The 22,366-nt window shown below is 33.4% G+C and overlaps 1 protein-coding gene across 2 annotated transcripts in view; it reads right to left on the bottom strand.

Moving 5' to 3' along the window:
- The window catches only part of LOC139518101 (filamin-A-like), a 46,872-nt gene that overhangs the window by 1,870 nt on the left and 22,636 nt on the right, over nucleotides 1-22,366 (bottom strand). The window contains exons 4-23 of one of the 2 annotated variants that reach the window (XM_071309763.1): nucleotides 22,032-22,245; nucleotides 21,481-21,589; nucleotides 20,504-20,664; nucleotides 16,855-17,262; nucleotides 15,566-15,683; nucleotides 15,123-15,254; nucleotides 14,504-14,677; nucleotides 14,062-14,166; nucleotides 12,591-12,710; nucleotides 11,241-11,414; nucleotides 9,422-9,562; nucleotides 8,009-8,134; nucleotides 7,360-7,611; nucleotides 6,863-7,046; nucleotides 4,881-5,549; nucleotides 2,995-3,389; nucleotides 2,467-2,760; nucleotides 1,320-1,601; nucleotides 577-729; nucleotides 119-289 (exon numbers count right to left, since the gene is read on the bottom strand). In XM_071309763.1, the coding sequence (XP_071165864.1) occupies nucleotides 119-289; nucleotides 577-729; nucleotides 1,320-1,601; nucleotides 2,467-2,760; nucleotides 2,995-3,389; nucleotides 4,881-5,549; nucleotides 6,863-7,046; nucleotides 7,360-7,611; nucleotides 8,009-8,134; nucleotides 9,422-9,562; nucleotides 11,241-11,414; nucleotides 12,591-12,710; nucleotides 14,062-14,166; nucleotides 14,504-14,677; nucleotides 15,123-15,254; nucleotides 15,566-15,683; nucleotides 16,855-17,262; nucleotides 20,504-20,664; nucleotides 21,481-21,589; nucleotides 22,032-22,245 (4,382 nt within the window). The remainder of the gene's footprint in view (nucleotides 1-118; nucleotides 290-576; nucleotides 730-1,319; nucleotides 1,602-2,466; nucleotides 2,761-2,994; nucleotides 3,390-4,880; nucleotides 5,550-6,862; nucleotides 7,047-7,359; nucleotides 7,612-8,008; nucleotides 8,135-9,421; nucleotides 9,563-11,240; nucleotides 11,415-12,590; nucleotides 12,711-14,061; nucleotides 14,167-14,503; nucleotides 14,678-15,122; nucleotides 15,255-15,565; nucleotides 15,684-16,854; nucleotides 17,263-20,503; nucleotides 20,665-21,480; nucleotides 21,590-22,031; nucleotides 22,246-22,366) is intronic. The other variant, XM_071309764.1, reaches the window with a different exon arrangement.

Genomic DNA, 22,366 nt, shown 5'->3' on the forward strand with positions numbered 1-22,366 from the left:
GAAGGAAACAATTCGAACTACCGCACACAAGAAGACGTATAAAATATCGTTTGTTTCGTTTGAAATGTATTGCACCGGATATATTTAGATACGAAGAAACCTAATACAACAACGTTACCTTTAGGACCCATGACACTGACATTAAGTTCTCCTGACCCAGCGTCTCTGGCATCTACCCAAAAATGACTTTCGTATTCTCCTAAGACACCATTGTTTTCTATGCCTGGTCCATGTACATATACTATTCCACTGTGGTGAGGTACCTTTATATCGATTGCGTAGGGACTACCTGCAAACAATTCAGGGAAAAAAAAGTTACATGCTTCTATTTAAACTAAAGCACGTCGGCGTAAATATAAAATTTCAATCCTGGTATCTATGATGAGTTTATTAACTACTGTTTAGTAGATGACATTTACCGAAAATATATGTTAAACGTTAATCATATAATTATATATAGAAGAAAACAAATTTTTACAAAGACATAAATAATAGCAAAAGAAATCTAGAAAGATCTTGTTACAATACGACATAATAAAGATAGAGTTATTTCCCCTCTGTTGTATGAATTCTTACCTAAAACATGTTCTTTGTTGTATTTGATAGACATAATATGTCTGCCGGCCTCTACGGGTTTGAAAGACACTTTAGTAGTACCATCGATATTTTCAACAAGTGATACAGCCACTTTCTGGTTAGAAGGACCCGCACATTTGGCAGTAAGTTTTCCTACAAAATCAATGCAATTATGTGTCAAGTCATGCTAACAGAGTATGAAGATATGTGTAGAAAGATATCAACTATTATCTAGCCTAATCATCATAGGTTGTGTACAAGATATTTATCGATAATATTCCACGAAAAAAAAAGCTTCAAAACAGTCACACGTAGTTAGATGGTTGTAAATTTTAGAGGAAACTAGGGCTTGTCTTGATGTTGTGAGGTAAATTTATGACGAAACATTAAATCTTGGTTCAACGTGTGAGAAAGTTTTAGATGAAACTTATGTTTGTTTTGAATATTGCTACCCGACGGGATATCTTTTGTACTTTAAGAAGACCTTCGGGGCTTCCGACAACTATTAAGTAATTGTTATTTTGATACATAGTGATTATCCTGTTTATCTTTGGTATGCAGTCTACTTTTACACTCACGCAAGGTCTTTTTCCACCTGTCTTGGAAAAGATCATCTAAGCGATACCATCTTCGAAATAAGATAATTATATGGAACTTTCGGTGACATAAACGTGATTAAATACCAAATGAACATAAACAGAAAACATATCAATCCTTATTTTCTAAGAACAATTAGTACCGACCTTTTCCCGCTTTTCTTGGATCTATCTGAAGATGGAAGTCTTTCCCAACCATTCCGCCTTTAATATTTGCTCCACTGACATTAACTTTCTCCGGGTAAAATGGAGGATTGACGTTTATTTTGAAAGGACAACACTTTAGTTTTCTTTCATTCCATTTGATATCCAGTAAGTACGCTCCAGGGTAGGCAGGAATGTAAGTACACCGATACTGTTTAGGACCAATTGGCTTAACTTCGATAGGGATTTCATATTTTGGACTAAACATTTTCGTGGAGGGCTCACCTTAAAGAATAGATGATAAGTATTTAGGTAATGACATATAGTTTTGTACAGAAAACGTTGCTCTTATTCTTTTTATATAAACTGGTTTCAAAACATTATTGCGTTTTGTATCAATATATAAGCGAACAACATTTATCATTGTATAGCTATGCTATGCTATCTTCCCTGTAGAATATTTGTCGTCTTTGCATGTTCTCGATGAAGATAAATCCAGAGACGCACTTCGAAAGAATCCAGTTTATAGTGGGTTGTTCATTTTTCATTAAAAAGTAAAAACACAAAAATACTGATCTCCGAGGAAATTTCAAAAAGGAAAGTCCCTAATCAAATGGGAGGTAGACGTTCAATATTTCAAGGTAATATGCTGTTTTTCTGTCGTTCAAAGAAACTGACTTAACACCGTATTGTCGTTTACGTTTTTTGTGTTTATAATGAAACATTTACATATTCCGATTTAAATTCATAGTAAAATGGTTTTACTGCATTTTTAAATTTTTTGTCAATAGCGACATTAAGAAGGGACGATTACCTCGTATTCTTCAGCAATACAACTGACCACCTATCATTAACATCAGCAATACACCTGACCAACTATCATTAACATCAGCAAATAAATAACACATTATAAAGATTCAAGTAGAAAAAATAATCAGGAAAAAAATTGTTTTAATATAAAAAAAAAAAAAAGATGTGGTGTGATTGCCAATGAGACAACTCTCCACAAGACACCAAAATGACACAGTAATTAACAACTAAAGGTCACCGCAAGTCAATTCATATAGGTTGTATACAAAAGTGTTACTATACCTGGTCCTGCATGGTTTTAAATTAATTCATATAGTTGTATACAAAAGTGTTACTATACCTGGTCCTGCATTGCGCCCGTCGATATTAAATGTCGCTTCCTTATTGACAAAAGCTTGTTTAAGTCCTTTACCACTGAGTATAACTTTTGAAGAATCTATTGGTGAATGTTCATAACTCCTATGTGACAATGCCGGACCATCAACAATTTTATATGACGGTGACCTTGATGGTGACCGTGAAGAACCCGAACTACGACTAGGACTGTTAGCCATATAAGTTGTGTAAATATGGGGCGTTCTATAGACAACCCTTTCCGGATCAGTATTAGTAGTTGCAGTAGAATGTAGACTACCTGGAACGAAAAGGGTTCAAAATGTATATATCGCCCTAAATGAAAATTAATCTACAAAATAAAGTCATATTACAACATTTAACTGAACATATTTCAGAGTTAACAAGTTTTCATTGAATTAAAATAACAAAATTCTATGCTATTGCTATTTCTTATTTAGAGGTACAAGGTTATTCAAAATAAAATAACAAAGAAAACGTTGGAAGTCTCTAAAGTGTATGTATCAAGTCTTACCGGCTCGTCTTGGAACAAGGACTCGAGATGTTGCCCTTGAACTGACATCAGAAACTTTTCGAACAACAGTTATCCTAGGATCATCTTGAACCCTTCGAACTAGGGTAATTTTGGGATCGTCTTGAACTCTACGAACCACTGTAATTCTAGGGTCATCAGGAACTCTCCGAACCATTGCTATTTTAGGCTCATCGACTACTTTTCGAAGAAGAGTTACTTTAGATTGAGGTACTTTCTTTCTTGACTCGTCGGATGATGATGATGACGAATACGAACTGCTTCCACTCGAAAAACGTTTCTTTTTATGGCGTTTATGTTTCGTAACATAGATTGTTGCTGGTTTTGTATTGGCGGTATTTACCCATGGGCCATCCAATGCGTCTCCGTTTACTCTGCTGAAATTACCATTAGGTTTGATTATATAAAGGCAAAAGACATTTCACGAGTTGTAATAACAGCATGTTTTGTTGCTTTAAAAAAATAGAAGTTCTAGAAATTTAGTAAGAATTGTCATAAAAAAATGAAAAAAGGAATGTGGTATTTGTCCAGTTGGGTGAAAACTATTGTTTATATGTAGGTGTGCATCTTAAATGCGAGACAACTTAAGAATAGAACTAGATAGAAAATAAACAATTAGAGAACGCGTATATGTCAAAGTAAAATATCAATATAAACATGTGTAATATTAAGACACACCCCAATTATCAGAACAGTTACGTTTTAATGAATATCCATTTGCCTCTGGAACAAAATTATTACAGCTCCTGTATATGATACACGCATATTTATCACTTATAGTCATGTATTAACTTCATTCACCCCTGTTGAGACAAACTTATATTCCTTTATGATGGACGACTCAAAATGAGAATCTCATTTTTTAAAATCTCCACGGTTCTGTTTGTTAACTTGATTTGTCACTTCCTATTCAATTTACGCGATTTGAACATCGGTAAACAACTGTCGTTTTAATTTATGAACGTGTGTCCATTGTTGTACATGTGGACGTTTAGTCCCCGACGATATCACATTACCAGTAGTCAGCATTTTTGTCATTGATGTGTTCGTTTTCTATTTGATTATCTATCAAGTGCTGAATTTTTCGAAACAGTATTGGCAGTATTTGGCACAACTTTTAATTCGAGCGCCATGCATGTGTCTATGTAGACAAAAAGACGAGTTTGGTGTACTTATTTCCAAACCCGGTATCTTGGAAGAACATTTGTTTTGTCTTCGTACCTATCTTTGTAACGGATAGAACTGACCTTACCGACTAATTCAACATGTAGCATTTAAACTAGAGAGCGTACAAAATATAAATCTTGGTATCTATTATGCTCATTTACTATCTCAAAATATAAAAGTCTTCAATATAAAGAAACTATTTCCATTGGTATATATAAAAGCAAATGCCAACACTAAGAACTTTTTATCTATAAAAGAGGGGCAACAGATACCAGAGGGATAGTCAAACTCGTAGATCGAAAATAAACTGACACACAATGGCTAAATGTGTATTCTCGATTCATTTTCAGTCGATCATAATCAATTTCTTCAGCTGTTGTCCGGGCTTAACGTTTCAGATTTTCCTAAACATTGTGCTTTTTTTAAAAAAGGACGGTACACCACTACTAACCGTATTTAAAAAAAAAACCAACACACCCTCTAACTCTACATTAAACAAACAAGGTCTCCACGTGTTCCCTATAACCAATGATATTCATAGAAGTGTATAGGATATATAAATTGTACCCCTTCATCGGTCTTACTTCATCGCTACTGTCTGCGACTAACGCATATAACTTGCTTACTCTCGCACGTGATGACTTCTATTCAAGATTACCAAACGTCAATGACTGAAGTATAAATCACTTATACACTCTCACCTGTCTAAATGTCCATCCCAGTTGTCTGAAGCAGACGTATAAATCACAGATTCCGGGTTAAGTCGTCTGCTGTTAGGAAGTGTCGTATATTTTGTCGGTTGCTGTTGTAATGTTCTATTGTTCGGAACTGATGCATAAATAATTGGTTGTTGTTCTAAAGGCCTGTCTCCCTGATTTGACCATGTTTTATAATGCATCGGTTTGGGTTGTACTTCTTCGTGTTTAATCGTTGGGTGTTGCTGTTGTAGTGTTCTATTGTTCAGAACTGACGTATACAAAATTGGTTGTTCTTCAAAAGATCTGTCTCCGTTATTCGACAATGTTTTATAATGTATCGGGTTAGGCTGTACTTCGTCGTGTTTAACCGTTGGGTGTTGATGTTGTAACGTTCTATTGTTCGGAACTGACGTATACAGCTGCGGCTGTTCTTCAAAAGATCTATCTCTCGGACTTGACAATGTTTTATAATGCATCGGTTTGGGCTGTACTTCTTGTTGTTTAACCGTTGGGTATTGATGTTGTAACGTTCTATTGTTCGGAACTGACGTGTACAGATTTGGCTGTTCTTCAAAAGGTCTGTCTCTCAGACTTGACAAGGTTTTATAATGCATCGGTTTTGGTTGTACTACCTCTTGTTTAACCGTTGGATGTATAAGGTGATAGTTATATCTAAATAAGTAAAACATGCGTAAAATATTATCATTCATACTAGGTCATGCAAAAAATGTAAAACTGAATTGTCTAAATGTACACTTTTCTGAAATTTACTAAAAATTATAATTTTGACGGATATATAATATATATTACCAACATTTGCATACATGTTTAAATAAAACTGAAGCACTAGATAAAACAACATACACACACCACATATCCTAGATATACTTTCCAGAAATGTTGCAAACTACATTTATTTGAAAATTCAACTGTTCGGACCCTTTTGTTAAACATTTATAACTGATGGCGTGCAAACTACATTTACTTTAAAATTCACATGTTCGGACCCTTTTGTTAAACATTTATAACTGATGGCGTGCAAACTACATTTACTTTAAAATTCACATGTTCGGACCCTTTTGTTAAACATTTATAACTGATGGCGTGCAAACTACATTTTGAACAGATATATCATGTTAAGGAGGGGTATTTGCGAAAAATACCAGTCGAGAGAATGTTAAATTTCACGAGCCGTAAGGCGAGGGAAATTCATTCTCAAGACTGGTATTTTTCGCAAATACCCCTCAATAACATGATATATCTGTTTAATTACACCGAATGTTAATATACTAAAACGCATTGATGAATGTGACGTTACAAGCGTCCAGTCGGATAGAGTATTTTTTGGCAAATACCACGGCAGAGAGGGTAAAAAAGGCATATCCTTTTAGCAAATACCCCGGCGGCGTTAAAAATGAACGATATTCATTTGATAACAGTAAATTGGTGAAAAATACACTGGCTATTAACCAATCAAAAACCCGGATTCTTACATAAGGTGTAATTAACTTTAAAATTCAACTGTTCGGACCCTTTTGTTAAACATTTATAACTGATGGCGTGCAAACTACATTTACTTTAAAATTCAACTGTTCGGACCCTTTTGTTAAACATTTATAACTGATGGCAACATTATACTTGTCTGCTTGTTTTCAAAATCAACAAGATTATATCAAATTGAACATTTAGTGTCAATCAGAGAAAAACAAATAAACAACTAAAATATTAAAACTAATGGCATTATTCTTCAACAGTATATTCCGAATAGGTCAAAATCCCAATCACTCAAGTTTATAGTCCATGATAATAGTATTATCAATTTGTAAAATTTAAAAATTTCACCAAATAACACAAAATGTTATGAATATACTGTTATGTTATTCATTATATAGGGTTGAATGACGTAAACGGCAAAATGTTTTTAATAATTGATGAAAAATACATGCAGAAAAACGAATCGAGAAAAACGAGTGTATAATGCTTACCTGTTTGGACTGTTATGAAGGTGGCCTGGGTCAGATGAATGATGTTCCTTTGGCTGCATGACCACTAATGGGGATAAGACCGGCTGATGTTGGTTGTCACTTTCAGGAAGCCAAACAGCATAACCAAGAAACGGTTTGGGTGATATAGGGAAGTCACACCACTTCACGTCTATATAATGACGACCTTTACAAAGACAAAATATGTTTAACATTTTAAAGTTTCGAATGCAAATTAAAAAACTCAGATCAAACATCTAAAACATAATACAAAATAACCAGATACATAAAAGAAAAAGACATAATATAAAATATTAATACCAGAAGGCTGGATAAATAATACAATTGAAAGTGTTAGATTTTACTTCATTCAATTATGTCAGCTTCTTTCGGTGCGTATCTTATACTTGGATGGAGAGTTGTATCATTGGCACTCATACCACAACTTCCTATATCTATATAGAAAAAAAAATAGGATTTTGTAAGAAAGATGTAAATACCTTCCTCTTTTGGTGTAAAAATAAGCGTATGTTTCCCTCCGATTCTGGAATCTATTGCTACTGGAACCTTGTAACTAGGACCATGTACTTCAGCCGTTAGCTCACCGAGACCAGCCTCCGAGGCATCAAAGGGAATTTGCTTCTCTTTATTGACAATAAGTGGGATTCTGTCGTTTTCATCAAGCAGGGGTTCCCATCCTCCAGAAACACGTATTTTAGAAGGATCTACTATTAATGGTCTGAAAGGACTATCTGCAAAACAAAAACAAAAAACCACATGAACAATAAATTCATGACTTTATCATCATTGTTGGGATCTTTATAATTGTAAAAAATAACCGTTTTAAATGTTTAACTAGGTGTGCCTAGACCCATATAGGCTAATTTTCAATATGTTAAACATTTCTGGTTGTATGTACTTATGTTGTTCACACACTTGAATATGCTGTATTATCCACTGCAGGTTTTAAATATGAGACAAAATGCCTTTGACACTTAAACTGAACGAAAGATCTATTAAAAATATTACAAAAATACCGAACTCCAAGGCAATTTAAAAATGATGAAAAAAACACCCTGACGAAATCAAATCTATTGAGAATTTTTCATACATAATGAATGTTTTATAGTGTAATAATCAATAAGTTACCGTCTATATTTTTGCCATCAAGTTTGACGTGTATTCTGTGTGGACCAGCTTCCTCTGGTACATATGTAGCCGTGTGTGTTCCATCATCGTTTGCTACTACATTACAGTTTATTGGGTAATGTGGACCTGTAATAAATTCAAACGTAAAACAAGAATGTGTCCATAGTACACGGATGCCCGCCCACTCGCAACTATCATTTTCTATGTTTAGTGGACCCTGAAATTGGGGTAAAAACTATAATTTGGCAATTAAATTAGAAAGATCATATCATAGGGAACATGTATACTAAGTTTCAAGTTGATTGGACTTCAACTTCATCAAATACTACCTTGACCAAAAACTTTAACCTGAAATTTGCACTATCATTTTCTATGTTCAATCAACCGTGAAATGGATTAAAACTCTAATTTGGCATTTAAACAATAAAAATCATATCATAGGGAAAATGTATACTAAGTTTCAAGTTGATTGGACTTCAACTTCATCAAAAACTACCTTGACCAAAAACTTTAACCTGAAATTTGCACTATCATTTTTCTATGTTCAGTGAACCGTGAAATTAGGGTTAGCACTCTAATTTGGCATTAAAATTAAAAAGATCATATCATAGGGAACATGTAGACTAAGTTTCAAGTTAATTGGATTTCAACTTTATCAAAAACTACCTTGACCAAAAACTTTAATCTGAAATTTGCACTTTCATTTTCTATGTTCAGTGAACCCTGAAATTGGGGTTAAAACTCTAATTTGGCATTAAAATTAGAAAGATCATATCATAGGACACATGTGTACTAAGTTTTAAGCTGATTGGACTTCAACTTCATCAAAAACTACCTTGACCAAGAACATAATGCCCCTCTACTATCGTAGGTGTGGCATAATAACAAAATAACGAACTCTAAGGAAAATTCAAATAGAAAAGTCCCTTATCAAATAGCAAAAAAGTCCCTTATCAAATAGCAAAATCAAAAGTTCAAACACGTAAAACGACTGTCACATTCTTTACTTGGTACAGGCGTTTTCTTATGTAGAAATAAGGGAAACCATGAAACCTGACAAAAGTATTTAAAATTGAAGAAGTATATATTTTTCTTTCAGCAAACTTTTGAGTGCAATGTATACTTTATCATATTTAAAATTCTCTTTTTTGAAAGTGGCATTAGCTACGATTGTGACGGTTTACTTAGAAATATTCAAGTATGAATAATTACAAAATATATATAATAACTGAACATTTAATAAAGTTGTCGATGTAAGCAGTCAGTTTGGTTAAAATTTGTAAAAAGAAAGCTAAATTCGATAGACAGGTAATATTGCATTTAATTAGCTGATTTTGACTTTCTTCTTTATATACCAACGACTAGTTTCTTTGTTGTACGTATTTTAAAGATATTTTTGTATCTAAAACTTACCCTCAACTGTTACAGACAATTCACCCGGAAATCCTCGTGCGTCTATTTTGAATTTGGTCTCGTGACCTTCCCTGCCTCTTCTCAGTCCTTCTCCAACGGCTGTAGCAGCAATTTCTTCTATTTCTTGTGTGAACGGGGAACCTGTTAATATATAATTATGTTTATCAAATATAGCTCTAAAAACCCACAAAACATATAAGTTATAATGAGGAAAGATTTAAAATAACAAATTGAATTATCTTAACGATGTGTCTGTGTCTAAACTAACTAATGACATTTTTACCACGTCTTAGATTGTGGTTTAACATCTATGTCGTCTGTCTGCCAAGTACCGAACCTGACCTATTACCAAATATGACTGTTATACCGAGTGTGAATTTTTGTTGCTTTACAACGTGTCTCGGTATTTTGTGTTGCATTTCTGTCACGTTGTGTTTTCATTTTAGCGACATTTTTAATAATGTCATAAAGCGGAATGTTTGGCTAGCCATTTAACCAGGTTCAACCTACCATTTATTCTTAAAATTTCATGTAGCAAGTCAGGAATATTTTTGTTGTTATCAAATAGTTCGTTTATATGTGTTTACCTCGGTTTTAGTTTGCAATTAGTAATCAAAGGTACCAGGAATATAATTTAATACGCAAGACGCTCGTTTCGTATTTTGAACACTGGTATACTACTGTTGGCTTTATTTATATATATACATATATATTCGACCTGTTAGTCAAATGAGTTTTGTTTAAATATACTTTTACACTTTTTTGGTCTTTTGGAAAATGTTGTTTGTGCTGTTTTAAGACCCTTCTACAACGGAATTTGTTTTACATATACACGTATAAAAATTGCGGTTTTTATCCAACGGAATCATAGGTTTGAACGTAGTTTTCAATTTAGACTCGTTTATATTTTTTCGTTTGGGCTTGTATCATATTTTCCCTCCGGTTTATATGGTCCGTTCATCCTATATTGACTCTTAAAATTCAAGAGTATCTGAAATTGAGGGTAAATTATATGGCCTTCCAAATACCGTTTCGATCCCTAACATCACTGAAGAGACATATATTGTCGAAATCTAGATCTGGTGTACAAATATACAAAATATTGACACCTTGTGTTTGTGGCATAACATCTTGGCCACAAGTTTTCTGTTTAGTATTAAATTTATATTAAGATCCATTTTGTTACATCTCGTGATCAATTTTATTTGGCAATCGCCAATGGCAGTCAGCAGGGTTTAAGAACATCAGTTGTTCGACCTGTTAGTCAAATGCGTTTTGTTTAAATATACTTTTTCCCTTTTTTGGTCTTTTGGAAAATGTTGTTTGTGCTGTTTTTAGACCCTTCTACAACGGAATTTGTTTTACATGCACACGTATAAAAATTGCGGTTTTTATCCAACGCAATCATAGGTTTGAACGTAGTTTTCAATTTAGTATATATATGTATATATAGTAATACTGTGTTAAAAACTTACATTAAGCTGATTCGGGAAAGACTTAATGGGACTAAGCTGAATAGTCTGGTTGACCGAGAGGTCTATAGTATTGGACTTAGTAAAGGTGTTGTTGTTATTGTTGTCTCAACAGTTTGAGTCTCGCTGCATGAAAGATACGAATGTTCATGTACAAAATTTTTAACAATGTTCGGCTGAATCTTTGACTTCATATGTCAAACATTGATTAACTGAGGTATCTTAGTTATATATGTACTTGTTTTTTAATTGGTATATAAAACTCAGCAATGCAACCTTTACAGATCAATAAGTAAAAGAACAATAATTTGAAAAAGATGAGAAATAATACTGCTTGTTTTCCCTACCTTTAACCATTCTTCCATCAAAAACTATCCATATTTTGTAGGTTCCTTTACCACGTGGTTGGAAAGTTATTCTGTGTATACCCGGATCATCCTCGACTGTATTTGCTGGGAAACGGTAACCTTTATACGATACATGAGCTTCGATTCGTCCTGGATCTAAACCTGAACAATCAGCTGAAAATATATAAAATATACTATTTTCATACCAAATAAAACAGAACTGTCAATCGTAGGAATTAGTTGCATGTGTCTAAGGCACCGCTTTCTGGTATCCAATGACTTTATTTAGGAAGTATAGAATAATTCAGAAAATCAAATTTTAAAAGAAAACAAGAATGTGTCCAAAGTACACAGATGCCCCACTCGCACTATCATTTTCCATATTCAGTGGACCGTGAAAATGGGGTAAAAATTCAAATTTGGCATTAGAATTAGAAAGATCATATCTAAGGGAACACGTGTATTAAGTTTCAAGTTGATTGGACTTCAACTTCATCAAAAACTACCTTGACCAAAAACTTTAACCTGAAACTTGCACTATCATTTTCTATGCTTAGTGTCAAATTGGGGTCAAAATTCTAATTTGGCATTAAAATTAGAAAGATCATAACATGGGGAACATGTGTACTAAGTTTCAAGTCGATTTTACTTCAACTTCATCAAAAACTACCTTGACCAAAAACTGTTAACCTGAAGTGGGACAGACGGACGAACGGAGGCACAGACCTGAAAACATAATGCCCCTCTACTATCGCAGGTGGAGCATAAAAAATAATCCATGTGAATTCAAAGCTTAGCCTTTTTTTTAAGTGCAAAATTTCATTTAAAACAAGAATGTGTCCCCAGTACACGGATGCCCCATCCGCACTATCGTTTTCTATGTTCAGTGGAACGTGAAAATGGGATAAAATCTATAATTTGGCATTAAAATGAGAAAGATCATCGACCAAAAACTTTAACCCGAAGCGGAACGGACGAACGAACGAACGGACGGACGAACGGACGCACAGACCAGAAAACATTATGCCCATAAATAGGGCATAAAAAATAAATGTATGCGTGAGAAAAAGCAAACCCCACACAGTATTGATTAAAAACAACACTCAATAAAATTCGTGTGTCCGAAGCGCTTTTCTGACTTTATATTCACTAGGAACGATCAGATCAAACCAAACACTTTAAAAACCAGTGATGATAGATACACATAACACGTCAGAAACTTCATGACCAAAAGGCACAGAAATATTAGACAAATCTATTTAAGGTCAACTTTCCCTGAGGGAGTTGTAACCTTAGCTCCTTGTTAATTTATAAATTGACCAACAGAGAATTTACGAAATATTGACTTACCTATTAAGTGAGGGAAATTACATACTGTTCCATCCTGCATACTGTATACTTTAATATCAGCTTTGTCTGTAATCAACACCTCAAACGGCCCTCCTGTTATATAATCTATCTGCCAGTCACCTACAGAATACACATTGGTTTTACTACAAATACCCAGACCCACCCTGTTAGAGAAAAACTGGTAAATCAGCTTTAATAGTTTATATATTTCAAATACCCTCAAGGTGAACATCTCTATTAACTAGTTTTTAAACATGGAGAAAATGTCATACTTGATACATGCTGGTGTTGCTCAAGACCATGTCGGTGACGCGAACGTTTCAATTAAATTATAAAATGTAGACCACAATACATACTGTTACCAAATTAAAGAATACAACTGAATAAAAATAATTGTGTCTAGTTGAGAGGAGTTTTGTTAGATCACACTATAATTTTTGTTCCGACTCGTAACGTAACTTACATCAACAAAATAAATAATCCGATAAAATTAAAGTTAAATGAATTGAAAGGGTGAGATTTCAACACAATTTAAAAATCCCCAAAAAGATTAAATAAAAATAGATCAGCAACAAATATAAATCTTTATTTGCAATACAAACAAAAACAATTTTGGTAATTGCAAATACATAGACAAAACAAACAAAATGAAAACTCGACAATATTATAATGGATATGATAAAACACTTATCGATCTCCTTTCCTCAGTTCTAATGACTCTTTAATAAAAGAAACAACTGCTTTTACATCATTTGGTGTTGATGGATTTAGTATAATCACGAGTTTATCAGTAAAATTAAGTGTATTCAAATTAACATATTTTTGTATACAATATTTCAGAAAGATTTCTCTTTTATTTTTTATCAATTTAACAGTTAAAGAAAAATAAATAAAGTTTTGTTTGTCAATGAAGAGAGCAAGGTGAATATAAAGTGATGAAGTAAGATTGATAATGATATATCCATCACGTGATATCCATCCACCAGTGAAGAGTAAGATTGATAATGAGATATCCATCCACCAGTGAAGAGCAAAGACGGATCGGCTCGGTGCAGAATAATGTGTCCGGGTAGGTTGTATTAAAACATGTTAACTAGCACGTAAACATTCACAATTCGACGTTTAAGCTGTTAAATTCAAAACAGGATTCCTTTTCACATAAAAAAAAACCTATGTTCTCACCCTCATATGCATGTTAATTTGCCATATGATGTTAAAACACAAATTCATCATTATAATATTTATCAACATAGATCAAATTATATTGTGCTGCTACTGTGTTTGTTACTTTTTAGTTGTGATGGTCAGAAACAATTCCGTTTAAAATAGGCGAGTACATGTAAAGACAAGCAAAACGAGAAACAACTGAGAAATGTTCATTATAGTATCTCAACAACATCAACAAAAACGTAAACAAAAGAAATAACAAAAAAAAAACCCAACTGTGCTATCCTTCTTTGGTACTACTTACATGTCGACTTAACGTTATATTTGTCTCTATCAGGTTCGATAGATGTCGAAAATATTGCCCTTCGATGCATACCATCACTATCGGACCCAAGGAGGTAGTCGGAATCTGAAGAAAACATATAAAAGTATGTTAGATGTCGAATAAGTACATGGTCATCCACGTCAAAGCTGTCCGTTTTATTTATTTTCCCTTTATTGTCATTTTTCATTTATTTGAAGCTATAAAACATAGATATTTGTTATCAAATAAAAAAAAACAGTCAACTATTGAAGTTATATAACAAAAATTGGTTAAAATCTACATTTTTTGTATAGTTATTTTCGACGTTCATTGAAATCAATATAAGTGTAAGAAATATATGCAAATAATTACCTCTAATTTCTGATTTATTAAAACTAACTCTGACACTGTACACCCCACAGATGTAAGGGAGATAACTTACCTCTAATTTCTGATTTATTAAAACTAACTCTGACACTGTACACCCCACAGATGTAAGGGAGATAACTAGCTGTATAAACACCTGTCTGGGTTTCTTTAACAGAGCAAGGAACTTTTGTACCCCGGAAGTCAATGAACACTTCCAAATCACCTTTTCCCGCATTATGGCAATCAACTACAATCATAAATGTCTAAAATTATTAACAAATTTTTCACTTTTCTTCTATCTCACTTCCTTCATTCCTTTAAAAACAGTTTACTCTTCAAAGAAATAAAGTCTTTTTGCTTTCAATCCTTGCTTTCGATTTTTTTTTAACTGAATGTATATATAAAAAAACAACACCAGTATTCAACAATATGGATGTATAGAAAGACTGAAATTAAGAAGTTTTAAGATGCAGAATTTAGGTTAGCTATTCCAGACAGAACATAGATTTTTGACAAGATTACTATAGGTGACCAAAATAATGCACATTGAGTGCCTAAGTTTTTAGACGTTAGCTGTAAAGCGAATTTGTTGAAGTATTATGTTTAAATTTAAAAAGTTCGCCATATTTGTTCTGCCCTTTTACATTTACTCCTAAAAAGTAAAGCTGTAATCATATTTAGAGTAAATGTACCTGTAAAGTATTGTCTCTTGTTTACAATGCCTCCTTTTAGTCCAGTAACTTTAACTTGTGAGGGATCACAGACATCTATTGGACAAGAATCTACCAGCTTGCCGTGGCAGAATAAACTCACTTTCCATTCCCCTGCAATCGAGGAAAAACAGATTCAGTAGTTTTTTTTACCATGTGTGTATCTCAGAAAGAAGATATTGTTGCCTAAGATGTCTTGCCTTAGTCCTCTTTTTCACCAACCAGAAACATTCAAGATTGTCATTTTACTATTGTGCTTATCATACTACAAGAATACTTAGAAAAACACTGTGTTCTGATATACCTATTAGAAATTCATTTTTTTCTATATTCATCAAAGTTTATGTTACACATTTTTAGTATTAAGTGAGCAATCAAATGTGAATAAAAGTAAAACAAGTATATTTGTTTGATTATTTTCTTACCTATTTCGTCAGGTGTAAATTGAGCATTATAATTGCCATCTCCTGTTAGTTTAACTACCCTGCCGCTAGGTGACTCTGCTTCAACAATTACTTCGTCTTTGCTAATAATTTCATGAGACTGAAAACAAACATATGATGATATAAAGTGGATTTCTAATTCCCAAAGTGTTTTATTCTTTGGGTCATTTAAAGCTGTCCACATAGCAGCCGTACATGCATTTAAGTTGCTGCTATGCAATTCAGTATTAAGAAAGTGATATTTTGATATTTTTGATTTTCAGTCATTCATTTTCCATAATTATTTCTCTGCTTTAGATGTCTACAAGGTACCTGAAAGGTCTGTCTGAAAGATACTGATACAGCAACAACGAACGCGGCGTTTACACCGTAAATTCAGAAAAAGGTACCGTGTAGACATCTAGGAGACAGAATTTATGCCCAAGTAGATGCAAATTTAAAATACACAAAGTTGAGCATGGAAGCACGCTCCTCTTATGCAAGTAAATACTCCAAAAAAATTATAAAGTGAAACTATCTCCCAAAAGGCAAATATTAATAAAAATAAAAACCCTGACTAAATGCACACCTTCAGTATATGTACAAACAGACAGCAAAGTGAAAACTTCCTAGGATTCCTGTAGGAAAAGCTATGCGGAATAACTATATACCCATAAACGGACGGAAAGACGAACCGACAGACGGACGGACGGTCAGGGGTTAAACCCTATGCCCGCCAACTTTAAGTTGCGAGTGCATAAAAATCAGTCAATGTTTTACTATCATAGGGCTCAGGTCAAAAGTGAAGTCAGAGTGACCTGACTTTGATATTGGGCACATCCCGATCCCATACTGTATCGACTCATACCCAGTTTGGTCAACCTAATTGTTACGGTAGAAAAGTAGAACCAATGACACAATTCAGACACTTAACTAAAATATAAGTCAAAGGTCTGAAGGACCTACATTTGAAATATGACACACACTGAATATAAAAACAAGAAGATGTGGAATGATTGATTAAGGAGACAACTTCCCATGTAAGATACCAAATGACGCAGAAATTAACAACTCTGGGTCAGCGCATAGCCAGCATAGTCCATGTGAAATAAATTCGAAAGATTGTTTTAATGAGAGTAGAGCATAATTAAATTATCGTTTTTTAAATCTAAAAAGTAAAGCAACCGAACATTTTTTTCCCATTTACTTCGATTTAAATCATGTAAATTCAAAATTGAAGAAACATTTTGTTCATTTAATTACAATCCATAGTTTAAGAAAACAATACTCACCGTAGTCGAAATAATAACACCCACTGAGTAAGTATCCACTTTTACTCCACTGACATTATCAAGCGTGTCCGTTTTATGCTTTTTTCCTTTTTCTTTCCTTAAAGATGGAATTCTTTGGAAAACAAATGAATCCTCTGTATCGTCAAAATTCGCGTTGCTGTCGATATGATACGTCGTCAGCGGACCATTTTGACGTCCATTTTGACTCCTATAAAGCATTGGGGAATGTTGGTTTGTGTCTATACTTATAGGTTTAGAATAATCCGCACTACTTCTTGTCTCAGATGAAAATTTGTAAGAATCCACTTCACCGTTGACCGGATATGAAGACAGTGTTGTTTTCCGGTGTGAAATGTTTGGTATACTTCTGCTTGTTACTCTTCGTTCTTCTTCGTAAAGTGTTGTAACCTTTAAAAATATAGTTCAATAAACCACAGATAAGATTTACAGTTATTTTAATCCAAGTTGATTACAGATTAAACAGTATATCCTTGATAAACATGTATTAGTGGTAAGTTTAAATCATTTGTGATCTTTACTGCACCTAACTCTTACTTATAAACATACGTACAAGCAAGACAAGACCATAAACTGCTACTGGTTCCAAAGTAAATTTTGAATTATTACTTGATTCAGTTTTACAACATTTAGGCTTAAAACAAATAAAGTTTTCACATATTCATGATAAAATTATTCGAGTTTGTAAACCTCTTTTGCACATTGACGTAAATAGGAAATTGGTTTTAACGTTGTAGAACTAAAACAATCAGAGAAATGTTCTTTTTGTCAACTGATATTTCGTGGCCACGAGGATTTGACCAAACAGGTCTCCTTCCTTTTCTGATCCATGCAATTCTTTGAGTTTTTGTCTGTTACTTTGATTTGGTTTTTCTTACAGTCGATTGCATTGAGTGTGTAGGCAAAGCTAGTATCGTTGGTTAGCTTGCTTGTTAGCTGAACCGTGAAGTCATTATTAGTATAGGTAAAATACCATCCTTTAAGAATAAATTAGTCCGACAATAACCAATCTATCTGTCTGTAGGACTAGGCTACTTAGAAAAGAGGGCAACCAACAAGCAAGCTAACCAAAGATATTACCTTTGCCTACATACTCAATGCAATCGGCTGTAATCGATTTATGAGATTAGAGAAAAGTCATTGATTGATTGCTAGCTGCTTAACGTCCAGTAGCAATATGAGATAAAAACATCAAAAAACTACTACAGTACCTCTCAATTGACACCACATCAACTGATTCACACAGTTACTGTAATCAAGATTATGTAAATTAATGTTCTGATATGTTATCCTATCAAATATCGGTTGCTTTACTTCATAAAATTCCGAGCATAAAGTTCATAAACTGCACTTTATGACACGATAAGACAACTTGTTTACTGCAAATTTGCCACTTTGGATCAATTTGGAATAGCATAATGACATAATATACCGAAACATCAATTTGTTTTGCAATCCAAGCACCGAAATAAGTTCCAGAAAGTTTTAACCGTAATTGTGCTCCCAAATGTTAATAGTAATCGATTTTTGACACCTGGGATAGATTTTCAGTGGAATGTTGTAGCAATGAATTAATTAGTTTCCGTTGAATAATCATGTACAGCAACAGTGCCAGATTTCATTGCCTTCTAGCCCATATTTTGGGACTTTTTTGCGTTTACAAAAATAGTAAACTGACAGTCAGACTGACGGATAGATGGACAAAACGAAACCTATAAAGCTATTGTATCCTTGGTGCGGAAATCTAATAATATTCATCATCATCACCGTTATACAAGTAACAGCCTAACTATCATCCACATGAAAAGATACAAACTGCCTAGGTACTTGAATGTTAACGAGCACCATCATTATTTGGTCGATCGTTGTGGAATGTATCACCGAATGTTTTACTAGCAACGAGACCAACGACGGATACCGCTAATGGAACAGGAACTGTTTTACCAGAGCACCATAGTTCACTCACGTAGTTGGTGATGGGTTTTATATTGCCCAATCTTTAGGTTTAATGTGCAGTGTTTTGTGTAATTTTGTTTGTCTATTCAATGTTCTTTTTTCAGACCATAACATTATGTCTTCGAGTTTTTTTTTATAGTCGTTTATTTTAAGGAAATGTTTAGAAAGTGAGAAGACAAACTGATGGGTATCTCTTGCATGAATGAAGAACATTTACTTATAGAATAACGAGTGCAGGAATGGTTTCAATTGAGACAACTAGCTAACGAAGGTCTAATAAAGTAAACGTAAGCTATGTTTTCTTTTCAGGTCTATAAATCAATTGAGGCTAAATCCTTTCACAGGAAAACAACAAGTTGCACGCAATGTCTTGTAAAGTATACCCTCTGTCATTGTAAGCCATTGACGAAAAAATTCTACGTTAAGTGGTTGAAATGTAAATTTAAAGTATCGACAAACAGGTAGTGGCTGCACAAATTATTAGATATACATAGAAATCGCCTTCACGGTACAATACATATAAAGTGTCAGACCAAATATAGTACTGGAGTTGTCATAGTAATTATATGTAACAAAAAAAATCTTTGGATAGCCATCATAATAAAGTAATGTATTATGTAACGAAACAGACAATGTATAATTGCAGTAAATCACCCCCTCCGTGAACGGAAAGGGGAGGGGGCGGGTGGGTTGGTTTGATTATTAAATTCAGTAACTAATACAATCGTTACACAACGTATAATTTTACTGGCTTTGTCAATTTCAAGGTTGGGAAGAAGTGTAAATAGGTCAAGCAACAATTAAACTTTATTATTAGGAAATGAGTCTGTTGCTATCGTTACTACCTACAACCTTGATATGTTTAAATTTAATTCGAGGTATTTAAAATGTGTACTTTATGCCCTAAACTGGTGTGGCTGCTTCGTTGACTTCGGACTTTTATTTATGGGCTATTACCTCTAGGCTATTGCAGTGACATTATGCCCATTACTGAAGACCGTACTTTGACTTATAATGTGTATTTTCTTTACAAATTTTTGACTTTGATGGAGAGTTGTCTCATTGGCATTAATACCACAGCTTCTTATATATAAATATCTTTTATACATTGAAATTATGCCCGTTACTTTTGGGCTTATACATTGACAGTATGCCCATTCATGGTGTGGCTACTTAATTGTCAACAACATTCACTGTTGCGTTATATAATGTAAAAATTCACGAGTTCTTAAAAGAATGAAACCGTTGTATATTGTTTGTAATAATGCAATGTGTTTGTGCATACATGTACTTATGCATTAAATATGGAATATGTGCCAACTCGGTATATAATACTTTCCTTTACAGTTGAGGTCGGGGTTGTAGAGGTCAAATACTTTGTAAAACACAAATTTAAATTTTTCTTTATAGTTTAATTTGTATTTGTTCATAAACTAGATTATAAAACTGTTCTTGTAAGTTGTGTTTTAAAACTAGAAAAAGGGGGTTGGTGGGTTGGACAAAAGGGGGGTGGTAAAAGAGATTCAATAAAATAGAATAAATATGATCAATAAATAACTTTGAAAAAAAAGGAATTATTTCCAAATTGATATGAAGCAAATGATAAAATATCCCTCCGGTACTGTAGTCTATATTTGTTAAACTAAAAACTACGGTTATTTCAATTTTTACTTACCCCATTTGTTGATGAAGTGCTTTGAATAGTTGAATTTTCTGGTTTTAAATACACAAACTTTGCAGCGTACGCCATTATTCCTATATGTTCCTGATCTTCCTCAGCAATGTCGGAGGCAGTCAAAAGAGGCTCTACACCTAGTTGCGTTGCACCGTCAATTCCTAGAAAAGAATTTGTCTAAGATGTGTAGTTTTAAAACACTCAAGATGATGAAATCATTCTCTTTTATTTCTTGCTATTCACACACAGTTTTCATAAATAAAACAATGCATGTTAATAGCCTTCAAACCTGTTTTCTGCGACATGTTTTAATGTGAAACTATCCCACATTCTTCTGCTACATCCAGATTTGATGGAAGTTCGGATTTCACGTATACAATATATGGTATAGTATTTCTTCAATAAATACGAAAATGTTCACTTGTTTTCATAAACCAGAGTGAAAGCTACCGTGAAATATTTTTCTCCTCAATCAGCAAACTAATTAGGTACAGGTACAGATTAAAAAGCCTACGGGTCATTCAGGTGTGACGAAAGCCCCCTTCTTCTCTCCACTTGTGTCGACTGTATACTTATCATTATTTTATTATCTACTGTTGTGGAAATTTTATGTGAATATTTTCAATAGGATAGATAGTTTAAGATCTTTTATTGTGATTTCTTGCCGACAAGAAAATTGTTGTCATCTGTTAGAAGTTGTCCGTTGTGATTGTGAAGTTTGAGTAAGGCAGTCTAAGGTTACATCGTCATATTTAAAAGGATGTAAGAATATATTTGTTTCAAGTTTATAATTCTCTTTAAGATCATCGTATTGATCATGTTAAGATAAAAAAGATTGACAATGTTTTTTTTAATGTTACCTGTAAAATTTATTCACTTTACGAAGTATTCATTCATCTTAATTTTTTGAATAGCAATACAAACTTAAGTGTCATATTGGATTATATTACACTTTTTCCATTGGTGTTTTACGTTACCTTCTTGGAGCCTCTGTATTTCTGAGATATTTGTATGAGAGGTGTCTTGGATCCTGGCTCCCAGGTTGGTAACGAGTTCTGTTAAAACTCGACCATCATTCCAATCTGTCTAGAAATGGGAATAAAAAGGAGTGGAATTGGATATGTTAAGGTTTACAAAATTAAAATACTTTCTTTCATAATCTTCTTAAAATTTTCTTAACAAAAAGTAAAATCACAAAAAAACTGAACTCCGAGGAAATTTCAAAACGGAAAGTCCCTAATGAAATGGCAAAAGCAAAAGATAAAACACATCAAACGAATGGACATCTGTCATATTCCTCACTTGGTACAGGCATTTTCTTATGTAGAAAATTGTGGATTGAACCTGGTTTCGTAGCGTTAACTCTCTCTCATTTGTATGGCACTTTAATATTATACGTAGCAATATTTTTTTGCAAATAAATTAAACATATTTTTACAAAATAAAGAATTGTTTTTCTGTTTTATATTATTGCAAGATTTATTGACCATATTATTTCTGTCACAGTTAAGATATATTTTCATCTTACTGTAAAATTAAAGACAGGAACGTTATGAACCATAGGTTGTATTCTCTGTAGGGTTGCGTTGTAACCAGGAGAACCAACTTTGATGAAATACGACAGATAAGTAATGGAGGACAATTCATCTAAATCGGTACTGGCTAAATGTTCCGCACGAAGTATAAGAGGTATTCCGAACTGCTGACGTGCCAACTTCATAGCATAATGACAGTTATTAACTCTGCAATAGTAAAGGAAAATGTTTTATAAGGCCAGTAGTTTGTGCCTCTTGAACTATTAATTTAAATTAAGTATTTTAAATTTTATCAAATAACTGTTCTTTCGATATTCATCAGAGGTTA

Source organism: Mytilus edulis, chromosome 3, assembly GCF_963676685.1.
Source record: "Mytilus edulis chromosome 3, xbMytEdul2.2, whole genome shotgun sequence".
Taxonomy (NCBI): domain Eukaryota; kingdom Metazoa; phylum Mollusca; class Bivalvia; order Mytilida; family Mytilidae; genus Mytilus; species Mytilus edulis.